Source organism: Bos indicus, chromosome 19 (assembly GCF_029378745.1).
Source record: "Bos indicus isolate NIAB-ARS_2022 breed Sahiwal x Tharparkar chromosome 19, NIAB-ARS_B.indTharparkar_mat_pri_1.0, whole genome shotgun sequence".
Lineage (NCBI taxonomy): Eukaryota > Metazoa > Chordata > Mammalia > Artiodactyla > Bovidae > Bos > Bos indicus.
In genome coordinates, this window is record NC_091778.1 from 30993363 (window position 1) to 31019045 (window position 25683).

Consider the following 25683-nt stretch of genomic DNA (forward strand, 5'->3'; position numbering starts at 1 on the left):
TAGATTAGGGGAACAATATCTGAGTATAACATACTGGTTTGTCAAGTAGGTTCTGGGCCAAGAGGCAGAACCGACTTGGAGACAGAGTTTGGGGTAAAGGCATAGTACATTAGCATAGCTTAAGACAAACATTTCCATAAGAAAAAGGCATTGGTTATCTCTAGGCTCAAGAATAGCTAACTTCAGGTGAAACCAGGTGTCATTATGGCAACACAGTATTTTAAGAGAAACCTCCCTTTAAATTTGTATAGAGAAGGAAAAAATATTGCTAGTTTGTTTCCTCCTGCCGCTTAAGAGAGATAAAAATGTCTGACACTTGCAGGCTATTTCCTCCATTTGGAGACCCCTGGCCTTCCTGCCTATTACCCTCTCATTTTCATCGACTCCAGTCCCCAGGTCCTGGTCTACAAAGACTGTGAAAAGTTTGTCCTTTCTTCCTCCTTAAGAATTCCAGACCCCTCTCTCCTTGGGGACCCCTAGATTTCCTATCAACCTGCCTAGGAAATGATTCTCTCAATCCCATGGATGGAGGAGCCTGGTAGGCTGCAGTCCATGGGGTCGTGAAGAGTTGGACATGACTCAGCGACTTCACTTTCACCTTTCAGTTTCATGCACTGGAGAAGGAAATGGCAACCCACTCCAGTGTTCTGGCCTGGAGGATCCCAGGGATGGGGGAGCCCGGTGGGCTGCCATCTATGGGGTCGCACAGAGTCGGACATGACTGAAGCGACTTAGCAGCAGCACATATGAATAAAATAGAAGGCAGCCCAGTGTGCTGAAGTCCATGGGGGTCACCAAGATTTGGACACAACTTGGTGATGGAACAACAAAAGAGTCAAGGTTCACTACTTTGCCTTTTGTTCTAGCCACAGCGGGCATCTCTCTGCAGCAGGCTCTGCAGCTGCAACTCCAGGACTTGGCATGCACTTTCCCCTCTGCCTGAAGCACACTTCCCTTCACTTCCTCTTCACTTTTCTGACCCCTGTCTTTTTACAGGGATCCCTTTGGGCATCCTGGCATGTCTTCATCCCGTAGAAGCATCATACTCTGACAGCGTTATTTCTTAGCCTGTGCGAAACTTTCATTCAACTCATGAATGAGGTGTGGTAAGTCATTCCAACAAGGTCTCCAGTTCATCCACGCCTCCCCATATCTGTACTTCCCACCCTGCCACATACCAATGACACGGAAATACTAGCAGAGACTGGAAAAATATGTGCCTAGCAGTGCTTGCCCTCACTTGCTGCTCTTGGAGTCCAGCAACTACTGTATGAAAAGCTGGGGTTAGTCTGCTGGGTGATTGGAGACACAGTTATGGTTGTCCCTCTTGCTCCGGTCAGCAGCCGGCCAATCACCTGTCAGGGAAGCCAGGACATTTTAGATCACTCAGGGGCCGGGTCCCATTTCCGTAGTGTAGTGGTTATCACGTCTGCCTCATACTCAGGGTGGGCGAACACTGTAGGGTGTTCTGCCAGCTAACTGCAAGCACGTAATCACATCCAGTAGAGACCACTCCGGAGAAGGTGATGGCACCCTACTCCAGTACTCTTGCCTGGAAAATCCCATGGAGGAGCCTGGTAGGCTGCAGTCCATGGGGTTGCTAGGAGTTGGACACAACTGAATGACTTCACTTTCACTTTTCACTTTCATGCATTGGAGAAGGAAATGGCAACCCACTCCAGTGTTCTTGCCTGGAGAATCCCAGGGATGGGGGAGCCTGGCGGGCTGCCGTCTATGGGGTCACACAGAGTTGGACACGACTGAAGCGACTTAGCAGCAGCAGCAGAGACCACTCATCCATCCCAGATCAGAGGAACTGCCCAGCCAACATGCAGAATGATGAGTGAAATAAACGGCTCTTGTTTGAAGCATTCAGTTTGGAGTTTTGTTGCACAGTTGAAGCTACCTGATACATGAGGGGATTAACAGAAAGAAAAATAGCTGGTTCACTAAAAGATACGAGAAATTGGGATTTATACAGTCAGTGGGGAAAAAACTGCTAAAAGAAAAGTACCAATTCACTTTTTGCAATTCAGTGTAAAACTGGTTAATATTCAACCAGGCAATAAAAACATCACCCATTATCTTCCATCAGAGACTCAGAGATGATAGTGTTTAGGAAATGAAAGAAAAAGTTTACCATCAAAGATGTCAGGGAGAGAGACTTCAGAAGGGCTGACTTGCCAAATATCAAACATAATGAGCCCTTAAAGGAAAAAAAAAAAACCTCTGTAAAATCACCAAGGTTATCAAGTTTAAATTAGCCTTTTCATGATGAAAAACATCAGCTTTCTCTGATCATTATCATAATCCCAAAGGTCAGGGCATAAGATATCAGGATAGCAAAAAAATCAAGGGTAAATGGAAATTGTTAGGGAGGTGTTGCAGGTCTATGAGAAATAGACAAGGTTTTACAGTATAGGCAACCAGAGGTAGGCAAGGTGACCCTGTTCTTTTCATTTTCTTCCTAGCTGTGGTATATAAAGAGCTTGATCACATTGGAATTAGAAAGTATAAATGATTTTTATTTCCACACTTGTGACTTCCCTGGTGGCTCAGATGGTAAATACTCCGCCTGCAGTGAGGGAGACCTTGGTTGAATCCCTGGGTTGGGAGGATCCCTTGGAGAAGGAAATGGCAACCCTCTCCAGTATTCTTGCCTGGAGAATCCCTAATCCAGAGGAACCTGGCTACAGTCCATGGGGTTACAAAGAGTTGGGCATGACTGAGTGACTAAGCCCAGCACGTATTTACTGGACAAAAAAAAAAATTTGTGTCTCTGTTTTATAAAAGGTAACTTCTAATTTTATGCATGAGTTCTAATCAAGAATTTGTCAAAAACACATTCTCTTAGAGGGTCAGATGACTCTCCAGCGGACTTTTTGGAGACTGCTCCAATGCTAAACAATCTGCCTGCAATGCTGGAGGTGTGGGTTCAATCCGTGGGTTGGGAAGATCCCTGGGAGAAGGAAATGGTGACCCACTCCAGTATTCTTGCCTGGGAAATCCCATGGACAGAGGAGCCTGGTGGGGGTTACAATCCATGGGGTCGCAAAGAGTCAGACACAACTGTGCGACTAACACGTACCAGCATTGCTTTAAATTCCAAGTCATGGATAATTTCCCCAAACACGTAAGTCCCTGCTGCAGCAGTCCAGGTCAGCTGCCCCTCCGTGTGTTGTCACAGCACCTGGACCCACTTATCACAGGCCACTGTCATATCGTAAAACCGGCTTGGGAAGGCTCCTCTAGACTCTGGCCTTCTTGAGGGGGGGGGACTTTCCCAAAGTCTAGCTCAGGGCCTTGTTTAAACCTTGTTGAATGAATGGGTCAGTAGGTCATTTCCTCAGAGACCCAAGGACAGCGTTCCCCACACTTGGCGGCACCAGAATTTCCAGGGGTGTTTTGATTAGTAGCTCCCCAGATAATGCCCATCAAGTGATGGGCTGGAGCCGCCTGGTCCCGCCTGGTGAGCGCTGACTCTGGTGAGCACATTTCCTCAGGACTCTGGTTCAGTGACATCATGTTGGTGGTCTGAGACTGGACGTGGTGTGAGCATTTACACCGTGGAATTGGCAAAGGCTGCCAGTGAGGGTTTTGGTTTATGAGAGCCGGCTTACCAGCATGTCACTGACCTTCCTCCTCTCTGGTCCAAGGACTAATGTTTGAGAATCGTTGACCTAGGATAGTGTCAGCCAACCGCAGCCAGTGGGCTAAATCCAGCCAGCTGCCTGCTTTTGTGCTGCGCATGGCTGGGGTAGTTTCTACACCTTTAGAGGGTTGTCAGAGGAGGAGGAGAATAAGAGAAATGGGAGGAGGAGACGGAGGGGAGGAAGGGGTTAGTGGGGAGGGGGAAATGAGATTCTATATAGCCTGCAAAGCCTAAAATGTTTCATATCTGGCCTTTTATGGAAAAAGCTTGCTGACCCCTGACCTAGAGAAGCTTCTTAGCCCTGACTGCACGTTAAAATCACCTTGGAGACTTTTCATACGTTTTAGTGCTTGGATTCCATAATGTCCAAGGTGGGATCTGGGCGTCTGTGTAATTTCACAGCTCCCCAGGGGACTCACGTTTTCTGTCTGGAGTCCCAGGTTTCCTGGCTGTTTCCCCACCTTGCCTCTGTTGCCATTTCCCACCTCATCCCAGCTACCCTGAATGTTCCCTGTCCTGGGGGAGGGTCTCTTTAGGGTTGCCTTGGATCTGAAAGGCATTTCTTTTGCCTGGAAACAAGTGATGGGGGTGGGGCTGGGAGTGGGCAAGGCTTCCAGGTGAGCACAGCTGGAGACTAGGAGTGTGAGGAGAGTGCTGATAGCCGAGCTGTTCTTCACTCACCTTCTTACTCCCACTCCAAATCCTGGAGCTCGCCAAACACATCGGGCAGAAATATTCCTTGTTTGGGGTAAATGGGTAGGGGAGAAGTTGTTAATCTTCTATGCCTGAGTCAGGGATTTGACTTGCCCTCTCACGCTCACTGAACATCCTTGAGAAGGAAGGGGATGCAGGATTCTGGAAGCTGCACCCGTCACCTGCCACCCAGGTGTCTGTTTGCTTTGAGGTGTGACTCCAAAGGAGTGAGGTAGGCGATTGCTAATCAACATACCAGCTCCAATCTCTGGGGCCTCGGGTAGAACACGGCATCCCAGAAGACTGCTGTTACCCAAGCGATTGGGTAACTTTCTTGGGAGTTACTTCCAGAGTCTGCAGCAAGTTCTTCTGAGTTTATTCTGTGTTGGTGATTTTCTTTGGAGGAGAGCTTACTTTTTTTAGGAATCACTAAAATCCAATTGGAATAAAATGGATCAATACAACTTGAGGTTAAAAAATAATCTAATAATTTGTACAAAAGAAAGAAATTGAAAGTACCAGTAGATGCCCTAGCTTCATGGTTAAGAACATGGGTCGTGATCTTTATCATTTGGGTTCAAAGCCAGCCTCTGCCACAGCTACTGCTAGCCCCGCAAACTTGATCAGGTTGCTTAAACTTTGTGCCTTACTTTTTCTCATCTGTAAAACGGGATCCTACCTCACAGAGTTGTTATGAGGATTAAATTATACATTAACACATAGAAAGGGCTCAAATCTTCATTGTTAGTGTTGGAGTCCTTGTGCAGCCCATACTGGCTTGGAGGCTATTAAAAAAAATTCTGGAAATGTTTTGGACCATGGCGGTGGCATGATAATATCAAGTCTAGAGCTTCCCAACTTGGCCGTTTCAAATAATGTATTTGGATGTATGTATGGGGCTTCCTTGGAGGCTCAGAGGGTAAAGAATCTGCCTGCAAGGCAGGAGAGCTGGGTTCAATTCCCTGGATCAGGAGGACCCCCTGGAGGAGGAAATGGCAACCCATTCCAGTATTCAAGCCTGAAGAATTCCATGGACGAAGGAGCCTGGTGGGCTACAGTCCATGGGATTGAAAAGAGTCAGACATGGCCGAACGACTAAGCCTTTCACTTTCACATTCATGGTTACTTTAAAGTGGGTTTCCAAACTTTACCTTCTGCTGATCACCCCAGGACGATGCCAGCCTAGCCCGTTTTCTCCCCACTTTACCCACATTGCAGGTCCTCCCTTACTAGAAGGTTTCTTTTGCATTTTGTAAGGCCGATTGGGAAACAAAGGGAGGGAAGGGAGGTCTGAGGGCAGTTTGTTGTTGTTTAGTCACTAAGTCACGTATGACTCTTGCAATCCCATGGACTTTAGCTCACCAGATTCCTCTGTCCATGGGATTTCCCAGGCAAGAATATTGAAGCAGGTTGCCATTTCCTCCTCCAGGGGATCTTCCTGGTCCAGGGATTGAACCCACATCTCCTGCACTGGTAGGTGGATTCTTTACCACTGAGCCACCAGGGAAGACCATGGGGGTAATAGCCTGCTCCATTATTTCCATATGGGAAGAGCTTAGGGGTTCCAGAATGATTGGAAATGGGGAAAATGAAACTGTACTTGACATTGGACATGTCTACTGCCAATGCTGAAGACTGAGGGGAAGCTCACTTCCCCTGCTCCCCCTTGGCACCTGCAGAGGGAGTTTTGGAGTACAGTTCTATGACTTTTAACCCATGAATAGGTTTGTTAGCCACCACCACAATCAGGGGGGTTTCCAGCTGGCTCAGTGATAAAGGGGCTTCCCTAGTGGCTCAGATGGTAAAGAATCTGCCTGCAATGCAGGAAACTCAGGTTCAACCCCTGGTTTGGGAAGATCGCCCAGAGAAGGGAATGGCAACCCACTCCAGTATTCTTGCCTGGAAAATTTGGGGTTGCAAAGAATGGGACACGACTGAGGAAATCCCATGGACGGAAGAGCCTGGTAGGCTGCAGTCCATGGGGTCGCCAAGAGTCAGACACGACTGAGCGACTTCACTTTCACTTTTCACTTTCATGCATTGGAGAAGGAAATGGCAACCCACTCCAGTGTTCTTGCCTGGAGAATCCCAGGAACCGGGGAGCCTGGTGGGCTGCCATCTATGGGGTCGCACAGAGTTGGACACGACTGAAGCGACTTAGCAGCAGCAGCAGAGCGACTAACACTTTCCCTTCCCTTCAGTGGTAAAGAATCTGCCTGCCAATGCAGTAGATGCAGGAGACATGGGTTCAGTCCCTGGGTTGAGAAGATCCCCTGGAGGAGGAAATGGCAAATCACTTCAGTATTCTAGCCTGGATAATCCCATGGACAGAGGAGCCTGGTAGTCTGTGAGGTCAAGAAGAATCCAACACAACTGAGCACGCAAGCAGCAACAACGACAATCAGGATACAGAGCAGTTCTATCACTGAAACCCTCCCTTGAAATTCCTATGAAATCACACCCTCATCTCAACCCTAACCCTGATAAGTACCTATCTCTTCTCCATCGCAGTGGGTTTGTCTTTTCATGCTTATCTACAATCACACAGCCTGTAACCTTTGAGACTGGCCTTTTTCACTCATCACAGTGCCTCTAAGATTTAGCCAGGTTGTATCTATAACATGTTTCTTTTTTTACTGAGTAGTATTTCACTGTATGGCTGTCCTATAGTTTGCTTATTGAATCACTCCTTAAAGGACATTTGAGTGGTTACCAGTTTGGGACGATTATGAGTAGAGCTGTTATAAATATTTGTGGTTTTGTGTGAACATAACTTTCCATTTTTGTAGGGTAAATATTCAGGAGTAGGTTTCACAGGTCATCTGGAAAGTGTGTGTTTAATTTTATAAGAGGTTGTCAAATGTGGAAAACAACTTATGATTACCAAAGGGGAAACGGAGTGGGGAGGATAAATTAGGATTATAGGATTAACATATAGACACTACTATATATAAAATGGGTTTCCCCCGTGGCTCAACAGTAGAGAATTCACCTGCAGTGCAGGAGATGAGGGAGATGTGGGTTTGATCCCTGGGTCAAGAAGATCCCCTGAGAAGGAAATGGCAACCACTCCAGTTTTTTTTTTTTTTTGGTCTGAAAAATCCCATGGACAGAGGAGCCTGGTGGGCTACAGTCCAACTGGTTGCAAAGAGTCAGATACGACTGACTAAGCACATAATAATAAGTGTGTAGTAATGTCTTGAAGTGGACTTAATTTACACTTTCCTTAGGCCTATTGATGTTGAACATGTTTACTATCATATGGCGAGCTTTGGTGAAGTGTCTGCTAACTCCTTGCCCGTTTTCAAATTGGGTTTGTCAAGTACAAGTGCCATGGTGCTTGCCATCTGCCTCCACAAGGATTAAATCAGATGCTGCTGCAGCTCCTGACAGGAGTTCAGGGTGAAGAGCAAAAATGTACTGGGGGAAAGACTGGCAGAACAGGTCTTCAGATAGATGTTTTCAGGAGCCTATTTTGTGAGCTCAATTCTTGTATCTCCTCATATCTCGAAAAGCATTAAAAAGCCTTCATGGTGACAACTGCTCCTCATGACTCACAGCAACCTTATGCAAGAAATACGTGCTTGATTGCATGCACTCTCCCTTCCCCCAAATCACCTGTATACTGACCTTCCCCCCTGCCTCTCTGGAGCAGTTTCTCAGAGCTGTCTGAAATGCTGTCTCCTAGCCCTCATTTTACCCCAAATAAAACTTAACTTGCGACGCTCAAGTTGTGAATTTTTTTTTTAAGTTGACAGGTTGTTTTCTTATTACTGAATTTTGAGAATTCTTTATATATTCTGGATGCAAATGTTTTGTTGGATATGTGATTTGAGAATCTTTTGTTCCCAGTCTCTAGCTTCTCTTTTCATTTGTTTAATGGTGTCTTAGGCAGAAGAAAGGATTATAATTTTGATGAGGTCCAATTTATCAATTTTTAAGAATAGATCATTGTTTTGGTGCCATGTCTAAGGATTTTTTTTTGCCTAACCGGCCTCACATTCCTGGGATAAACACCACTTAGTTGTGGTATGTTGTTCTTCTGTATTGCTGAAATCAATTTGCTTACATTTTATTGAGGATATTTGCATCTATGCTCATGTCACCCAGGCCTCCCTCTGTGTAGTCTGGGCCTTCAGAGACATGTCAAAGCAGCTGGTTTTATTTTTTAAAAAACAACTCACCTGAGGTTTACCCTCAGAAGCTTTCCCTTCCTGGTAGTTCTCAACGCTGGCTACACATTAGAGTCGTCTGGATACTTTAGAATATGTGTGAACATGCCGCCCTCTCCCCTACCCCCCATCAGAGGTTGATTCAATTGGTCTAGGAGGTGATAGGTAGATAGGTAGGTAGATAAAATCACCAAGAATTGTTCAAGTAAGAATTATTTTGGTGGCAGAGAATGCAAACGTGCAAACGGAGATAAAAGCACCCAGTAACCGAAATGTCTGTATCCCCCACGTCTGCTTCAGAGTATTTTGTCCTCTCATGGCTGTGCAAAGAAATTCCCCACATAGCTTTCTGTCAGCATCATTTTCAAACATACACAAAATAGAGATAACCCAGTTCTGATAATTATCAGCATTTCATCCATCTTGTTTCATCTTTTCTGCTCCTACCCTGTTTTTTGTGTTGGATCATTTTAAACAAATCCCCAATATCATGTTATTTTTCGCTGGCTTAAAAAAAAAAAAAATCCTCCCCAAGTGATTTTAATGTCAGCTGAGATTTGAAATGCATGCAGCAAAGCCTCTTAAAGTCATGGGCAAATGTTTAAGTCATTTAGGAGACCAAATCCTTCACAGTGCGTGGTAATCAAATAAAGCCTCAGGATCCAGCTGACACAAGTGCAATGCATGTGCAGTTTCTCATGTGCTGAGTAATCCCGTATTAACGGTAAGTAGCTCGTGTAAGAAGGTAATTAACACCATTCAGCTAAACTGAATTTTCATAATTTTTTCTCCCTGCCTTTGTTCTCCAAAATCTATAAACAATATTAATACAGTTTAATTTTCATGACATACTCATAATCACAAAAACACACTACTCTACAGACCTTTCTCCCCAAAAGCCAGTGCACAGGGTCCCTGGACCTGCCTGGGACCCAGAGGTCTGGTCCTTTCTGTTTAAACCCCTCCTGTCTCCCCTAGACTCCATACTGCCATGACCTAATGTTGTAGGTAAGATACCTCCAGTGGCTTCCAGTTTACCTGATTTGAAATCATTTGCAATACAATAGTAGGCTGTGAACACATGACATAGATTGACTCTGCTCTCAGTGGAAAAACAGCTAATAAACGATGGAAAAACAAATGGTCTTTTGATGGGAAAAAAGAGAAAGAAGAATTATTTAGAATGTTTATCATTCATTCCATCCATGAGTACTTGCTGAGTATCTGTGCTGTGCTGTGCTGTGCCTGACTCTTTGTTAACCCATGGACTGTAGCCCTCCAGGCTTCTCTATCCTTGGGGATTCTCCAGGCAAGAATACTAGAGTGGGTTGCCATGCCCTCCTCCAGGGGATCTTCCTGACGTGGGATTGAACCTAGGTCTCCCACATTGCAGGCGGATTCTTCTGTTTGAGCCACCAGGGAAGCCCAAGATTGCTGGAGTGGGTAGCCTATCCCTTCTCCAGGGGAACTCGCTTACCCAGGAATCAAACTGGGGTCTACTGAGTATCTGCTGCTCCTGCTGCTGCTAAGTCATTTCAGTCGTGTCCGACTCTGTGCAACCCCATAGACGGCAGCCCACCAGGCTCCCCCGTCCCTGGGATTCTCCAGGCAAGACCACTGGAGTGGGTTGCCATTTCCTTCTCCAATGCGAGAAGGTGAAGAGTGAAAGTGAAGTCGCTCAATCGTGTCCGACTCTTCACGACCCCATGGACTGCAGCCTACCAGGCTCCTCCATCCATGGGATTTTCCAGGCAAGAGTACTGGAGTGGAGTGCCATTGCCTTCTCCAGACTGAGTATCTACTGTATGCCAAATATTGTTCTAGGTGTTTGGAATATATCAAAGAGTCAAAGAGACAAAGATCCCTGCTATCAGGGTGCTTACCAAAGGAATTGTATTGCACCTCCCCAGAAAGAGCCCCCACAATCTGCCTTGCACCCCACCCCCCCATCAACTTTGTTACTCCTGTAGTCAGTTGTTGCCAGCACATCCCCATTGCAGCCTCCTTGTTCCAGGAGGCCGGCACCATAGCATCTATACCATCTATACCATGGATACCATGGTATCTATAGCAAGGGGAGGTGGGCAAGATGGGGAAGTGGTATATTTCTCAGAACACCCCAAGCTGGACTTGGGATGGACTGACACTTTGGGCAGAGAGGATGAAGAAACTAGTGTCAAAAGCACAGACAAACCCAAGTGATCAGTGATCTGATGGTGGACCAAGGAGAAGGACTTGGGATGAAGGTAGTGGGTGTTGTACATATCTGTAAATTGCAGGAAAGCATTGTGATCAATTGACAATATCTGCTGTGCGCTCTGGAATGGGGAATAAAGGAGGTAATTACTCTCTTAATCCCTGTGCTAAAAATTTGAAATCCCTCTCTCCCTAACTCCCGTCCCTCCTGCCCTGCCTCCAGTGATCTGTTTTCTGTTCCCGTGGCTTAGTTTTCTTGAGTTTTATACAGAGGAAATCATACAAAATGTGCTCTTTTATAAGTTCATCAGGTTTCTTTCACTCCCTATTATAATCTGGAGATTCATCCTCATTGCTGGCTGTATCAATAATTCATTATTGCTGAGTAGTACTATTCCGTTGTACGATATGCAACAATTTGTATCTCTGTTGACCTGTTGAGAGATTGATGACTATTCCAGTTTTGGCTATTACAAATAAAGCTGCTATAGTCATCTGTGTACACGCCTTTTACAGATGCAGATTTTCTTTTCCCTTGAGTAAATATCTAGGACTACAATGACTGGATTACATGATAGGGGGTTGTTTTATTGAAGAAGCAGCCAACTGTTTTCCAAAGTGGTTGTACCATTTCATATTCCTGTCAGCAATGCACGAGATTTGCAGTCACTCTATATCCTGGCCAATGATTGGTGAGGTCAGTCTTTTAAATTCTAGTTCTCTGAATATGTGCGTAGGGATATTTAAATCAATATTTTAAAAACAAAGTTTAGGTTACTAATCCGAGACTTTCTTTTCTAATACAAGAATTTAAAACTATAAATTCCCTCTGAGCTCTGCTTGAGCTGTATCTTACAAATTTTAAGTTGTATGTGCTTTTTATTCGATTCAAAAATGTTCGGATTTTCCCTTTGAGTTATGGACTCTCTATAAGTGTGTTACTTAGTTTCCAAATATTTGGAAGATTTTCTAGATATCTTTATGTAAATGGTTTCTAATTTAATACTATTGTGGTGAGATAATATGCTTTGTATAATTTCAGTCATTTAAAATTTATTGACACTTGTTTTACGGCCCAGAATATGGTTTGTCTTGGTGAACGTACTATTGTTAGGTGGATTGTTTTATAAATGCCAGTTGGTCAAGCTGGTTGGTAATGTTCCAGTATTGTATCTCCCTGCTGATTTTTTCTCTCCACCTTTTTTTAATCAACTATTATGGGTGTTGAGATTTGCAACTATCACTATGGAGTTGTCTATTTCTCATTGCAGTTCTATTAGTGTTTGTCTGCTACATGTTGAAACTTTGTTATCAGGTACCTATGTGTTTAGGATTGATATGTGATGAATCCATCCATTTATCACTATGAAATGACCTTCTTTATCTCTGGCCATATTCTTTGCTCTAAAGTCTATTCTGTCTGACATACTGTAGCCACTTCAATCTTCTTTTGAATAGTGTTAACATGGAATATCTTTTCCAACCTTTTTGCTCTTAACAATTTGTGTCCTTATATTTAAAGTACATTTCTTTTAGGTGGCATATTTTGGTCTTTTTTTTTTTTTTTAATCAAATCTGACAATCTCTGCCTTGGGGGTGTTTCAACCACTTATGTTTCATTTAATTGTTGATATGGTAAAGTTTATCATCTTATGATTTGTTTTCTGTTTGACCCATCTGCTATTTGTTTTCTTCAGCTTTATTTTTTCTGTCTTCTTTTCAGAAAATTGAATAACTTTATTATCCACTTACCTTTTCTTTGATGGTTTATTAGCTATAGTTAGTTCAGTCGCTCAGTCATGTCTGACTCTTTGCGACCCCATGGACTGCAGCACGCCAGGCTTCCTTGTCTATCACCAACTCCCAGAGCCTGCTCAAACTCCTGTCCATGATTCCAGTCAGTGATGCCATCTAACCGTCTCATCCTCTGTCATCCCCTTCTCCTCCTGCCCTCGATATTTCCCAGCATCAGTGTCTTTTCCAGCTATTAGCTATAAAGTCTGTTATAAAAATCTATTTTCAAGTAGTACCTACCACTTCATGTATAGTATGATTATACTTTAATTTGTCTCCTCCTGGCCTTTATACAATTTTTGTCATGTATTTTACAAGCAGGTAAAGTAATTTGATCATATTGAGTTTTGCTTGTGAATTTGTTATGCAAGATCAGAGTAGCATTTAGTCTAGAAATAATGTGCTCCACTACTGAGGCAAAAGCCTTCTGAGTACTCTGCCTAATGCATGGCTTATGTGAGTTTTCAAAGTGGTTTGTGGGTCCAGGCTCTGTCAGTTGCTGGTGGCATGGCCTTGGCCGAGTCACTTAGCATTCTGGACCTCAGCGTGCTCACCTCTGCCCTGAGATGCTTCAGTTGACCAGTGTCCCAGACAATGAGAGACAGGCCCATCCAGCCCGAGGCAGTAGGACAACCTTAGTCATCAAGGGGGAAGAGGGATCCATCACCTGCCTTCATCTCCAGGCTCCCATGAATTCATGTCTGAACAGGGGCTCTATAGGCAGAAATGGGAGAAGTCATTTCTTTACCACCTAGAAATGCAACTGGGCTCAAAGATGACCTGACCGAGGGGAATAGGGGGTTATTCCACAACTCAGCCACAGCTGTCCCCTTAGCCTGGTGTCTTGTAGGGGCTCCAGTGTGTTTAACGGTGGAGACTGAAGATGACTCCAGCGTTTGCAGGAGGAGGAGGGTCTGGGGTCTGCTATGGGGGGTGGGGCAGGAGGGAGCAGAGACAATAGCCACTGGCCAAAAGCCTCCCTGGATTAGGGCTGGCTTGTTCATGAATCTGTGAGATGCCCTTTGGAGAAACCCAGAAACAGGGGTGGGGTGGGGGGAAGCTCCTGGGGCGGGCAAAGTCCTGAGTGACTGAAGCAGGAGCCTGCAGACTGTTGCTGATTGCCTCACTGTTTCCTCCTCCTGCCTCTGTTCACTCCGGCAGCCGAGGTCTGGGATCTCTCATTTCATCTCTTCCTTCCCAGGTCCCTAGGGGTTCATGGTGGTTGTAATGGATTGTTTTAAATGTTTCAAAAACTCTAATGGAAACCATAATACATCTGTTTTCTGCTTTTTGCAGACCCAGTTATGGATGCATTTGATTAATAAATAATGGGGAAATGAATTAATTATTCCTTAATGATTAGTCTCTTCAGCAAACAGCCCTTATCCAGACAATATGGGAGAAATGGGAGAAAAATAATAAAGCAGGGTCTCAGTATTGAATTGGTCAGAAAATAACATAGGATCAGAGGCTCTTTAGGGTTCTTTCCAGGCTCAAAACCCTTCTAGAAAAAGGCTGCATGGTCTAGAACTGCCCAAGGCTGGTGGTACCAGTGGTCTGGGGGAGTGAGGGAAGAGTAAGGCATGTTACAGCCATTTCTTTCCAACTCTGCAAAATCAGGAGGTTATTAGGCCAAGAGGTGGTATGTATGAGAAGCATGTCAGGACTGAGTCACCATACCCCAAGCAGAAATTTAAAAAAAAAAAACACTGAAACTCAAGATCAAGGTGAAGTCTGCCTGCTTATGTACTAGGTTGGCCAGAAAGTTTGTTCAGATTTTACTCTACCATCTTATGGAAAACCTGAATGAACTGTTTGACCAACCCAGTAGAGCTATTCAGCCCAGTGGTTCTCAAGCTGTAATGTGCATCACAGTTACTAGGAAGACTTTTTATTTTTCCTTCTCTTCCTTTTATAAAAAAGTTTAAAAAAAATTTTATATTGGAGTATAGCTGATTAGGGCTTCCCTGGTGGCTCAGTGGTAAAGAATCTACCTGCAATGGAGGAAGACTCAGGAAACTCAGGTTTTATCTCTGGGTCGGGAAGATCCCCTGGAAGAGGAAATGGCAACCCACTCCAGTGTTCTTGCCTGGAAAAATCTCATGGACAGAGGAGCTTGGCGGGCTATAGTCCATGGGGTGGCAAAGAGTCGGACATGACTGAGCACATATAGCCAATTGACGATGCTGTGATCGTTTCAGGTGGACAGCAAAGGGTGGGAAGACTTTTAAAAACAGACAAGTGGGCCCAACTCCCAGAGTTCCTGGTTGCAAAGGTCTGGGGCGGGATCAAGAATTTTCATGTAGGACATGGTCCCAGGCCAGGCTGCTGCTGCCGGTCCAGGAAGCACACGTGAGAAGCACTCTTATTTCCCACTTGCTCACACTCCCTAAGTGCCTTCTACCCTTTCCCTCTGGACTTTTCTCCTGCCTCTTCCCTCCTTTTTTGTCCCTCTACTCCAGCAGCTTCCCCCTCTTGACTTTCTTCTGAAACAACAGGAAACTTAATTGTCTTAAAAACTGAAATGCAGAAGAAGCAAGAAGAAAGCAAAACCACCCCCTGGCTGGCAAGGGACATGAGTGGCAGCTGACTCAGGACAGCATGGGCTGGCCAGGATGTGAGGTCCCTCAGAGCTGACAGAGCCACCCAGGGCTGGTCCAGCCCGGCCAGGACTCCATGCAACAGTGGACGAGGCAGCAGTGGAGGAGATGGGGTCAGCTGGGGGGCAGCCTCCAAGCACAAGCTGGGCTTCAGAGCTCCTTCCCCATAGAGGATCCAGGACTTGAGTGTGCACTGGAATCCCCAGGGCTTGGAAAGTCTGGCTGCAGTGCCCTGTCCCCGAGGCCTCTCAGTTCAGGTCTGGGATGGAATCCCCAGTGCAGGAAAACTGGGATGAGCTGGTCACCCAACCAGGGCTGGAGCCCTCACCCTTCTTAGAAATTCCCAGTGAGGCTGACTTGCTGTCCCAGGACCGCACCTTGAGAGTCACCCTTCATTGCTCCAGGCGACAGCAGAGGCTAGAATGGCTGCAGTAGCCTGGACTCTACAGAAGGGCAAAAGGAGAAGGGGGCGACTGAGGATGAAATGGTTGGATAGCATCACCAACTCAATGGACGTGAATCTGAGCAAACTCTGGGAGATGGTGGAGGACAGGGAGGCCTGGCATGTTGTAGTCCATGGAGTCACAAAGAGTCAGACACAACTGAACGACTGAACAATAAACAACATTAGCACCTCTGTGTGTCACTTTTCTGCCAGATATCATTATGTTTACCAGGAACCAACACAACCCAGGTCTGTGCTGGATGTGCCCAAGTGACAATGTATGGGCCTTGGTATCTTATACAGGTCTTTACCCCAAGCTTTGCCTAATCCTTCTTACAGCCCTTCTTCCCTGAGAACAAGCAGGGGTGTGGGGAAATGCAGGACACTGGGCATGCCTGTGTGAAGTAGTTGCTGAAGCACACTTGTCTGCCTGACTCTCTTTTCCCTTACTTAGTATTAGTGTTAATTGCTCAGTCTTATCTCTTTGTGACCCCATGGACTGTAGCGCACCAGGTTCCTCTGTCCATGGGATTCTCCAGGCAAGAATACTGCAGTAGGGTGCCATTTCCTCCTTCAGGGATCTTTCCAACCCAGTGATCGAACCTGGGTCTCCTGCCTTACAGGCAGATTCTTTACCGTCTGAGCCATCAGGTCTTTACTCAGAAAGTTCTTTGGTCCTTCACCTAAACACATTTTGGAACCGGCCTCTACACTGAGGGGCTCAGCTTCTGATCTACCTCCTCCACGACACTGTAATTTTACTGAGAGATGAGTTGACTCAGAGGGGCTTTAAGGCTATTGATTGGGGGTGGGCTGCCGAGCTGAGATGGACCAACCCTGCCCCCTAGTCATCTGCCATCTGCCCTGGCTTTGTGGGTCCCTGTGGATCCTGTCTGCAGTAAAGCGTGGAAACAAGGTTGTGTGAAGTGTAGACTTGATTGTTAGTGGCAGTCTTGACTGTAAAAACTTTACAGGTGACCAGTCCTGCAGTCCTGGAGTCATTAGGCATCTGAGGAGGTGACCTAAACTTCATAGCTCTGTTTTGACTTCTACAAAAGGGGAAACGATACTCTGTGACATGTTTACATTCAGAAGGCTGTGAGTCTTAGAAAGCCAGCACTGAATGACACATGATCCTGTGACTGTGATGTCATTATTGTTATAATATTACCCCCTAACAGGCCAGGATCACCTGTAAGGTCACTCAGCTTGTAAGTGGCAGAGTGGACTGAGTCAGGTCACTGAAAAAGACCAGTTGTCTCTTAAGGGAAGAGATAGGAAGAGGGGCCATGGGGGCAGTAGGAGGTGTCCCATGCCCAGCCGACTGGGAGGATGAGCCCCGATCAGACCTGACCCAGCTCTGTGTGTCCCTGTCTGGTGGAAACGCAGCCCCTCTTTGTCCTCCTTGCTCTTTCCCTGCTTGCCCTGGGTGGTAGGTGCTCATGGGCTCATGGCCCTGTCATCTGCAGTGACACAGAGCAGCGTGGAAACCTGGTTAGGGTCACATTCCTGGTGCGCAGCACAGCCAGGGTGAAGCGCGAGACATGCTGGTTCATGACTCACCTGCAGCATGAGGTGCTCACCTGCCCTGGCTGCTGCCCAGCTTGCTCCAGCTGCCTGGTGCTCCGCAGGGCTCGGGAGAGTCTGTCAGCAGCTTAAGGTGGGGTGGGGAGGGTGGTCAGAGAGGGCTCGACAGGCAGCCTGCAGACCTGGGCCCCAGTCCTGGCTCTGCTGCTCTTGAGCTGCTTGAACTTGGGAAACTCAGGTCACCTGAGGCTTCAGAGTCCCCTTCTCTAAATGGACAGTGTCTTAAGGACACCAAATGCAGCAGTAATACTTCCTGGCGCCTGTAAGAAATGGAAGCCCTCCCTGAATTGGAGTCTTCTTTCAGTGAGACTCCTGGGGGGTCCGCATCCCGTTGGCAGGGTGCTGCTCCCATCATCTCTGAGATGGAGTGTGGCGCTTGTGGCCTCTACTTCTGTGCCATCAGGGATCCCTGAGATACGGTCCTGCCCTGGCAGATGCTCAGCTGCAGACCAAGCCTTGCCCCTGTGGGAACGCCCCGACATTGCACACACATTGCCTAAGAGTGCCTTCTCACTTCTGGCTCTTAACCTGGGTCCCCAGGTGCGTGCATGCTTGCTAAATCGCTTCGGTTGTGTCCGACTCTCTGTGACTTTATGGACTGTAGCCCGTCAGGCTCCTCTGTCCATGGGATCTCCCAGGGAAGAATACTGGAGTGGATTGCCATGCCTTTCTCCAAGGGATCTTCCTGACCCAGGGATCGAATCTGGGTTCTCCTACCATTGCAGGCAGATTGTTTACCTTCTGGGCCACCATCTGAGGGGAAGCCCTCAGGTTCCCGAGTCCAGCCTAATTCTGAGAAGCCAGGCTGGTGGCCAAGCACAGAGCTTCCAGAAGCTTCCATGGTGTTAGAATAACGCATGTACTGTCTCCATCCACCTGGTTCTGTGCGTTTCTTCCCAAGAGCTGCTAAGCTGAACATATGATTCCAGGATTTGCACAGAGGCAGGTGAAACAAATGAGAAGTTGCCCTAAAGCTGGGAGTTTGGGTATTGTTATGGAACCACATAGACTCAGAAACAGGTTGTGTGTGTATGTGTGCATGCCAAGTTGCTTCAGTCATGTCTGACTCTGCGATCCTATGGACTGTAGCCATCCAGGCTCCCCTGTCCGAGGGATTCTCCAGGCAAGAATTTTGGAGTGGGTTGCCATGGCCTCCTCCAGGGCATCTTCCCTACCCAGAGATCAAACCCATGTCTCTTATGTTGCCTGTATTGGCAGGCAGGTTCTTTACCACTAGAGCCACCCGGAAAGCTCCAGAAACAGTTAATGTCGAGTTAAAACAAGAGGCCAGTTGACTCTTTTATTTAGGTAACTACCTCACACGGAAAAAGATCTGAGGCAGCGTCTAAGAAACACATACACGGTTTGGGTGACAAATAAATAACAAGTACAAAATTAGACCGTGGAAAATATAAATTAGTGATGATGAGCTTGTGAAGGTTGACCCCCCCTGCCCCCGCCCCCCGCCCCGATCCAAGTACTCTAGTTGGGTTGCACTGAATTAGATGCACTTGAATCAAGATAAAAATAGAATACTGCTCTTAGGATCAAGAAATGAGTGACTCAAGGACAGTGCAGCGGAGCCCAGCTTGCTTGTCAGAAAAACCCCAGAGGCTTTCATTTGACCAAAAGCTTGACGTGAGCTCCCCACCCCACCATGGTCCAGCTGTGCAAGTCGGGGGCAGCATTGGTGGTTCCCGGTGTCCAGAGCCAAGGAAGGGGGCCCTTGCCCTCAACACTGGCTCTGCATCTGCCTTGTCAGCTGGCAAGTTGAAATATGCACCATGTGCTGACTGGACGACATGGAAGGATGAGTGAGGTAGACCATCCAGGGGCTCACACAGTCTGTCTGAAGAGCTGAAGGAGCAGTAATTCCATGTGATGCATGCTCGAAGAAATCTCATTTGGACTTCTATAGTTGGTTCCAATAATTTTTTTTTAAGGGACATTAATGAGAGGAGCCTTGGAGGACGGGACTTCTCATTGACTGCCCAAGCCCACAGGGGAGTTATTGCCATAAAACCCCACTGTGTGAATGTTAGGGGCTCTCCAGACCCTCACAGACAGTTGGGGCGCCAGCAGCAGTCAGCCAGTGGCCAGGGGCAGGGGTTCGGGTGTCTTGATGGAGCCTGGCCCTCATAACCATCCCGGGACATCCTGGTGGGTGTTTTGAAAGCCCCTGGCTCCTGTGGGTTCTGTTACAGGAGGTGCTGCAGAGACAGGACGTCTGTTTGCTACTTCTCCATCAGATGGCACCTGGGCTGAATAAATGAAGATGAAATAGATCAGTCTGAGACTTGAACCTGTCAACTCAAGCCTGGACAGGGTGAAACAAGCGTGGTTCTCAGAGTCTGCTGGACTCGGGTGTGAATTCTAATGCTGGCCTTTGACAGTTTCAGAGCTAGTCCTGAAACTACCTTGAGACTCAGTTTCCTCAGCTGTAAAATGGGGACCTGAACCCCAAACCCACAGAGTTGTAAGCATCAAATGAAGTCTTGAAAGTAAGTGACGAGCCCAGTGAATACTGACCCACCTTCTTTCCTCCACCATCCCACCTGCTTCAATCCCGTCCACAGTCCTGTCTTCAGCCCCTGCCTCCAACTCCATGTATGAGCCCCTTTCTGAGTGTAAATTCTGCACATTCTAGGCCTGTTGGGCAGTTCTGCTGATCAGTATCCCCTGCACCCCCAGCTCTGCATATGCAGAGGAAAACACCCAATTTTGAGCAAGCCCGTGCCTTCCCCTGACCTCTCCTGATTCCACAGTGGGAGTGTTTTCTGAAGCCTGTGACACGACCACTCCCCCTCCCCCTTGAAGGAGACTGGGATGTCTCCTGGGCGTCTGTTGTGCACCCACATGATCTCTGTCCCTCTCCCCTCCTCCCTGAAGCCATCACTTTGGTTCAGTTTCTTGTTATTGCCCCTGCTTTCAAATGCCCCCCCAACCCCACCCCTGCAGTCTCCATGACTCTCCTCCCCAGCCCCTGCTGCAAGTGACGCCAGGTACTTCTTTCTCAATCAGAGCCTAGCCAAGTCACCCTCTAGACCACGGAGTCATCGACAGTCCCTTCTTGCTTTCCAAGTGCCAGGTTCCTCATCTGGCTTTCAACGTCCTCCAAGTTCAGCAGTGAGGACCCCGAACCCCAGTCCCCAGCATCTGTGTACGCTTTCTGGGCCACCATCTCATTCTTCCCTTCCTTTCCCTCTGGGCCTTCCCAGGTGCCGGCTCTGCCCGGCACGCTCTTATCTGTTGTTCGAGACCCAGAAGCTGAGGCCACACGTCACCCCCCTTCTCCCCCAGCCCTCTTCCTCATTTGAGCTTTCAGGCCCCTGTGAGACTGTGCTTCTTCCGTGTACATTTTTGAGGCCCTGTGTACTTGCTTGCTCTCTCCTAGATTAACAGTTTCTCCAGGACTTGGAGAAAATTTAGCTCTTCCTGCAGCTCCAGAGCGCGCACCACGCAGGTAGGCAGGCCTTTCCAGCCGGCTGTGCTCCGAGCCAACCTGGCAGCCTCACAGGCCCCTCCGAGGCAGAGAGGAGAGCCTGTGAGCGGGAAGAAGCGCTCTTCCCAGGGCTCAGGGCTGGGTGCCTTTCCACACTTTTCTGCGTTGGTTGCTGGGGGTGGAAGTGCTTGCTGTAGGGGTGTCTTTCTGGCATGTGCGCGGCAGGTGTGAGGGCCTGTTTGTGTGTGAACAGGGCAGATGGGATGTGGAAGCCTTGTGATTGTGAGGTTTTTATGTGTGTGTGAATGTGTGTGTGCAGCGGGTGAGGGACCTGTGACACGTGTGCGTGCATGGGGTGTTGATGTGTATGGAGGTGTAGGTGAGGAATGTGGGTGTGTGTGGGTGTGTGGGGAGAGTGTATCGGGGATGGATTGTGTGCGAGTTGGGTGTGTGTGATGGGAGAGGTTGGTGTGCCCGTAGAGTGTGTGTGCCTGTGGGCATGTTTATGAGGGGACTCAGGGCGGGTATATATTGGGAAAGTGTGCAGAGGATGGGGATGTGAGTACATGTGTGTGGGGTGTGTGTGTACATTTTGGAGGGAGTGTAAACTCACCCCTTCTTGTGAAAGGATGTGTCCTCCCCTGCCTTTGCAGGAACTTTATCTACAAAAGATGCCCAACCAGGAGAGCATGGAGCAAGCAAAGCTTTGGAAAATAGAGCGACTGAATTATAAAACCGCTTGGTACATAGTTGAGGGATTAAAAATGAGCCACTCATCCCAAAATTCCTGGAATGTCTTGGAGGTTTTAGAGACCTGGTGGCCCTGCCCTGTCCTGACTGCTGCCTGGGGGGCGACCTGCTTGCTGGTCTCCGGGTGGGTGGGGTGGGGGTGTCCTAACAATCACCCCACCAAGCCTCTGGGGCATTCACTCTTTCCTTTGCTCCACTCCAAGGACTGCGGAACTGGCTGGGCCAGTTATAAACTGCCCATAAATCGTGAATATGGTCGGAGAGAACTTCAGGGACACAGGTCACAGAAAGGAAGTGGGTGGGTCGAGGCGTTTCAGAAATATCTTTTAGCATCAAAACTTGGGTTCAAATTCATGAAGTCTTATGTGAAAGTCTGGTATAAACCTTCATACTGGAAACCCCGCGGCTCTGGTGTGTGTGTGGTGGGACAATGGGCTGTGGGCATTTTGCCTGCCCGCTGCTGCCCCAGCCCCCAGAGGCCTCTGCAGAAAACAATCTGAAACCTCTCCTGGGGACCAAACCTTCTACTCCAAGAGGGACGTCGCATGACTTGCCCGAGGTCGCCTGGGGGGGTGAGGGGCCCCTGCACGGTGGGTCCCGGCTGTAACCTGTCACTCTGGGCGGCCCCAGATACCATCAGGGATGCACGGTCCAAGCTGAGCTGTGTGGAAGGGCCAGCTGACTCTTGGGTCCTGTAGAACTCGGAGTGTGGGGACTGAACCAGTGAAGGAGATATTTGCTTGACTGTGATCAGTAAGTGGACCCACAACTTTTGACGTCCCTTTGAGCCCAGACAGAAGTCTGGAGTTCTGGGGCAACCTTCACTCATATCCACTGGGGAATCTTAACACCATATGCTGCCGCATGAGGAACTGGTCGGGAAGGCTTCAGGGATATCTGTCTCCGAGGAAGGTCCTACCCCACTGTAATGGGCTGGCTACCCACATCAGCACACAGGTTTATTTGAAGGCCCCTTGTTTCATCAACTGTCACTTGTATGGTGCTCTACACATGTGAACTTAATCTCTACAGCACCCTTATGAGGGTGGGGATATCATTAGCATCATCTCTGAAATAGAGGCTATTATTAGCACCCTCTCCATTTTCCAGATGGAGTCATAACTAGTTTATAATTAGTCTGTAACTTGCCCCAGGTCTTGTAGCTAGTGAGAAACAAGACTGGATTCAAACTAGACAGTCTGAGTCTTGACCCGTGGTCTTCATCACCGGGTTATTGAACTACTTTCAATTCAATGAAGGGAGGATGTGCAGGACAAGGAGACTGAACTGGGGACCCCTTGTTTAGGCAAGCGACTAAACTCCCCAGATGGGCTTCCATGGGTCACCATCATTGTCATCTGGGCCTTTGGCCAAGGTGGTCTTTTGGAAACAGATCAAATTATGTCAAGCGCCTACCCCTTCCTACATCTCTTTAATGACTCCTTCTTGTTCTTGAAATCACGACTAAAAGGATTTTAGGCCCTGCCTGGTCTGGCCTTCCCCTGCCACGGGGCCCTGAACCTCCCTTGCACTTGCCGCCTGTCCTTCAATTACTCTGCTGTCTTCTCTTTCCTGCTACCCCAGGATCTTTGCTCAAGCCACCTCCTCCCTCTGTAAGACTCCACCTTCTGGGTCAGTTTCTCTACTGAACATTCCCAAGGAGCAATATCCCTTTTCTTCCTAATCTTCACCAGACTATTATTGTATTGATGCCTCGTTGGTGAGGCTGACTCATGTCTCTCTCTCACCTGATGAGAATTCCCTGAGGATAAAGAGCTCGTGTGTTTTACTCTTCACAGCATCCCAGCACAGGCATTCACAGTGCCTGACGCATCCTTGTGTTGCAACAGGGGCAGGTCATTATCCCGTTTATAGATGGAATTGTAAATAGGGAATACTGAGGCGTGATGCCTCCTGAGCAAACAAGTGGTACTGCTGCGAGCAGGGCCCAGGTGCTCTGACTTCTCATCTCTGTCCTTTCACCTGCCGGGGACAGTTCATCCTCCCCTTCTGAAACCTCTCCAAACTGCTCTTCCCTCTCCCCCTTCCAAGGGTCAGGTGGAACCCCCCAGAAAAGACACAGTTATTATTGCTTCCTTCCAACCCGAAGATGACTTTTGCTTTCCCATGCAGCTATCAAAAGGGAGTGCCAAGCTGTGCCTGGGGGTAGGGTCCAGCCCACCTGGAGGAGGGGATGATGACCAAACTGACCAGGACCCCAGCTTCAGTCCCACTTCTAGTTCAGGGTTGTGGGGGCCAGACCAGCTCTGTCTTTTGCATTCCATGTTCATGTGAAACACCTTACAATTATCCGCCTCCCTGGTTACACACGGTCAACCCAGAGCTGGCCCAGCTGGGATGAAATGGTCAGTCATGGTCCCCCGGCTTCCTGGTCTCTCAGGCTGGCTGGGGGTGGGCAGGTGGGGTGCGGGCTGCCTGGGAGTGGTGGGTAGGGGCACCACTGAGAGAGGAGGCAGGTGTGCTGAGAGGGGACATGGAGGCAGGTCCTGACCCCTTCTGCATGTCCCATCTGGGCAGATGCAGGAGGAAGGAAATGAGAAGGGCCATTCTGGAAGGTTCTGCTCCGCTTCCTCCTGCAGCAGGCAGCCCACAAGGTGAGGGCATAAATGGCCACCAGGGAACTTTCCATCCTCTTGCAGCGCTCAAAGTTCTCCCCAGAGAGCATTCTCCTGAACAGAGAGCCCGGGTGGGCTCCTCGCTCCACTTTCTAAGCTGAAGGGATAACTTCCTGTTCCTCACGGCAGGACCCTTATGGTAGATCTGAAGCAATAGTGTCTGTGGAGACCCCCTTTCCAGTTTCCATGGGAAAAGGGGTCCCCAGGTAGGGAAGCACCTGCCGCTGGAACCTAGGTGGACAGAGTCCCTAGCCGGGGAGTGGTCCTCGGGCCACCTGCCCCTTCAGTCTCCCCCCTGTTTGGTCCAGCCTCCCGCCAGCCCTGCAGGCCGATCAGGGGCACTCACCTGGTCCCTGGCTGGGCAGCATAGCCCTGCGCTCCTCCACCTGCCAGGAAGCCCACGTCCCTCCTCCTCTGCCCAGGGCCAGACTACAAGTCCAGTTTCTCAAGAGGCACCTCCATGTTGAGGGTGTACCAGGCGATCCAGAAGAGCAGGCTGAAAGCCAGGATCAGGGACCCCGTGTAGATCAAGAAGTCCCAGAAGTCAAGGGAGGCAAAGATGCCCACGAGCAGAAGGACCAGGCCCACGACGTCGAGCAGGAGGGCCAGGCCGAAGAAGAGAGCACAGCGTCCGAGGCGGCACGTTCCCCACAGCTTCCCCGGGAGCATCGCCTGGAAGGCAGAGGCAGGAGGGGCCGGGCTGTGCTCCCCAGTCCGGCCTGCACGGGCAGGGGGTGGTGCTGCCAGCCGCTCCCTTCTCTCCCCGCCGGGCATGAGCAAGCAAGAGAGAGAGAGAGCCGCCCTTTCTGGAGCCACACGGAAGTACAGGTGGATGTCCCTTTATGAGCGCGCAGCCAGTGGGGCAAGATATTTCTTAACTGTTTCATAGCTCAGGTATGACCCTGATGCAAGCAGCCTGACATTGTCGTCCCCTGGGGGCCAAACAAATGGCGTGGCAGGGGAGGGGTCTGGAGGAGGGGCTGTCCTGGCCCCTGGCCTCTCTGGTCCTGGGTGGGTCCTCCAGGGCTTCTGAGATGTGCTAGGGACTTCCCCCCACCCCCGTCCCGCCTTCTGCCCTACTCTTCTGGGTGGGGACGGGAGGCTTTGTGTAAAATTTAGAGAAGAGGGTTTGTCCATGTAAACAGATCTTGAAATTGTGCTGTAAGAAGCAGTCTATGTCAGCAGCAGGAAAAGCCTGTGTGTCTTGTAGATTCTCCACTCTGAAGCCCCCAGGCCCGAGCTGCCTGGAGGTGGGCTGTGCCCTCTGGCCTGAAGGCAGATCCTGGGGAGCGGTGGCAATGGAAAAGATGGGGAAGACAGGGCAGGGACACCAAGGAGGGAGGGGATGCGTGGCGTCAGTCTGGGTGGGCTGGGTGTGGACCAGAAGGCAACTCCAGGCCAAAGTCAAGAAATGTTTACCTGGTTCTCTGGCAGTGTGACTTTCCAGACTGACTGACTCCCCGTTTGCTTTCTGTGTCAGGGCTGCTGCAGTTGATCCTGAGGGGTTATGTGTGAAACAGGGGTGTCTTATCACCCAGCCCCTCCCAGGGTGTGGTGGAGAAGTGAATGTCAGCTGAGAAACACGCTGTACTGAAATTGTCTCTACTTTTTCTTTGGCCTTCTCCTGTGGATGAAAATGGCTTAGCAGGTGGCTCTGGGAAGATAAAGAATCTGCCTGCAATGCAGGAGATTCAAGAGACATGGGTTCGATCCCTG

At 48.6% G+C, this 25683-nt stretch overlaps 1 protein-coding gene across 1 annotated transcript; it reads right to left on the reverse strand.

Annotated features, from left to right (window-relative positions):
* Positions 1–24319: 24319 nt before the first annotated feature.
* On the reverse strand, positions 24320–24636 carry TMEM238L (transmembrane protein 238 like). Its single transcript, XM_070774412.1, has one exon. The coding sequence runs from the start codon at positions 24634–24636 to the stop codon at positions 24397–24399; it is 240 nt and encodes a 79-aa protein (XP_070630513.1). The 3' UTR covers positions 24320–24396.
* Between the last annotated feature and the right edge of the window lie 1047 nt (positions 24637–25683).

Bases quoted from the DNA above. Each gene is read 5' to 3' on its own strand.
- TMEM238L (XM_070774412.1), bottom strand. From the start codon at position 24,636: ATGCTCCCGGGGAAGCTGTGGGGAACGTGCCGCCTCGGACGCTGTGCT.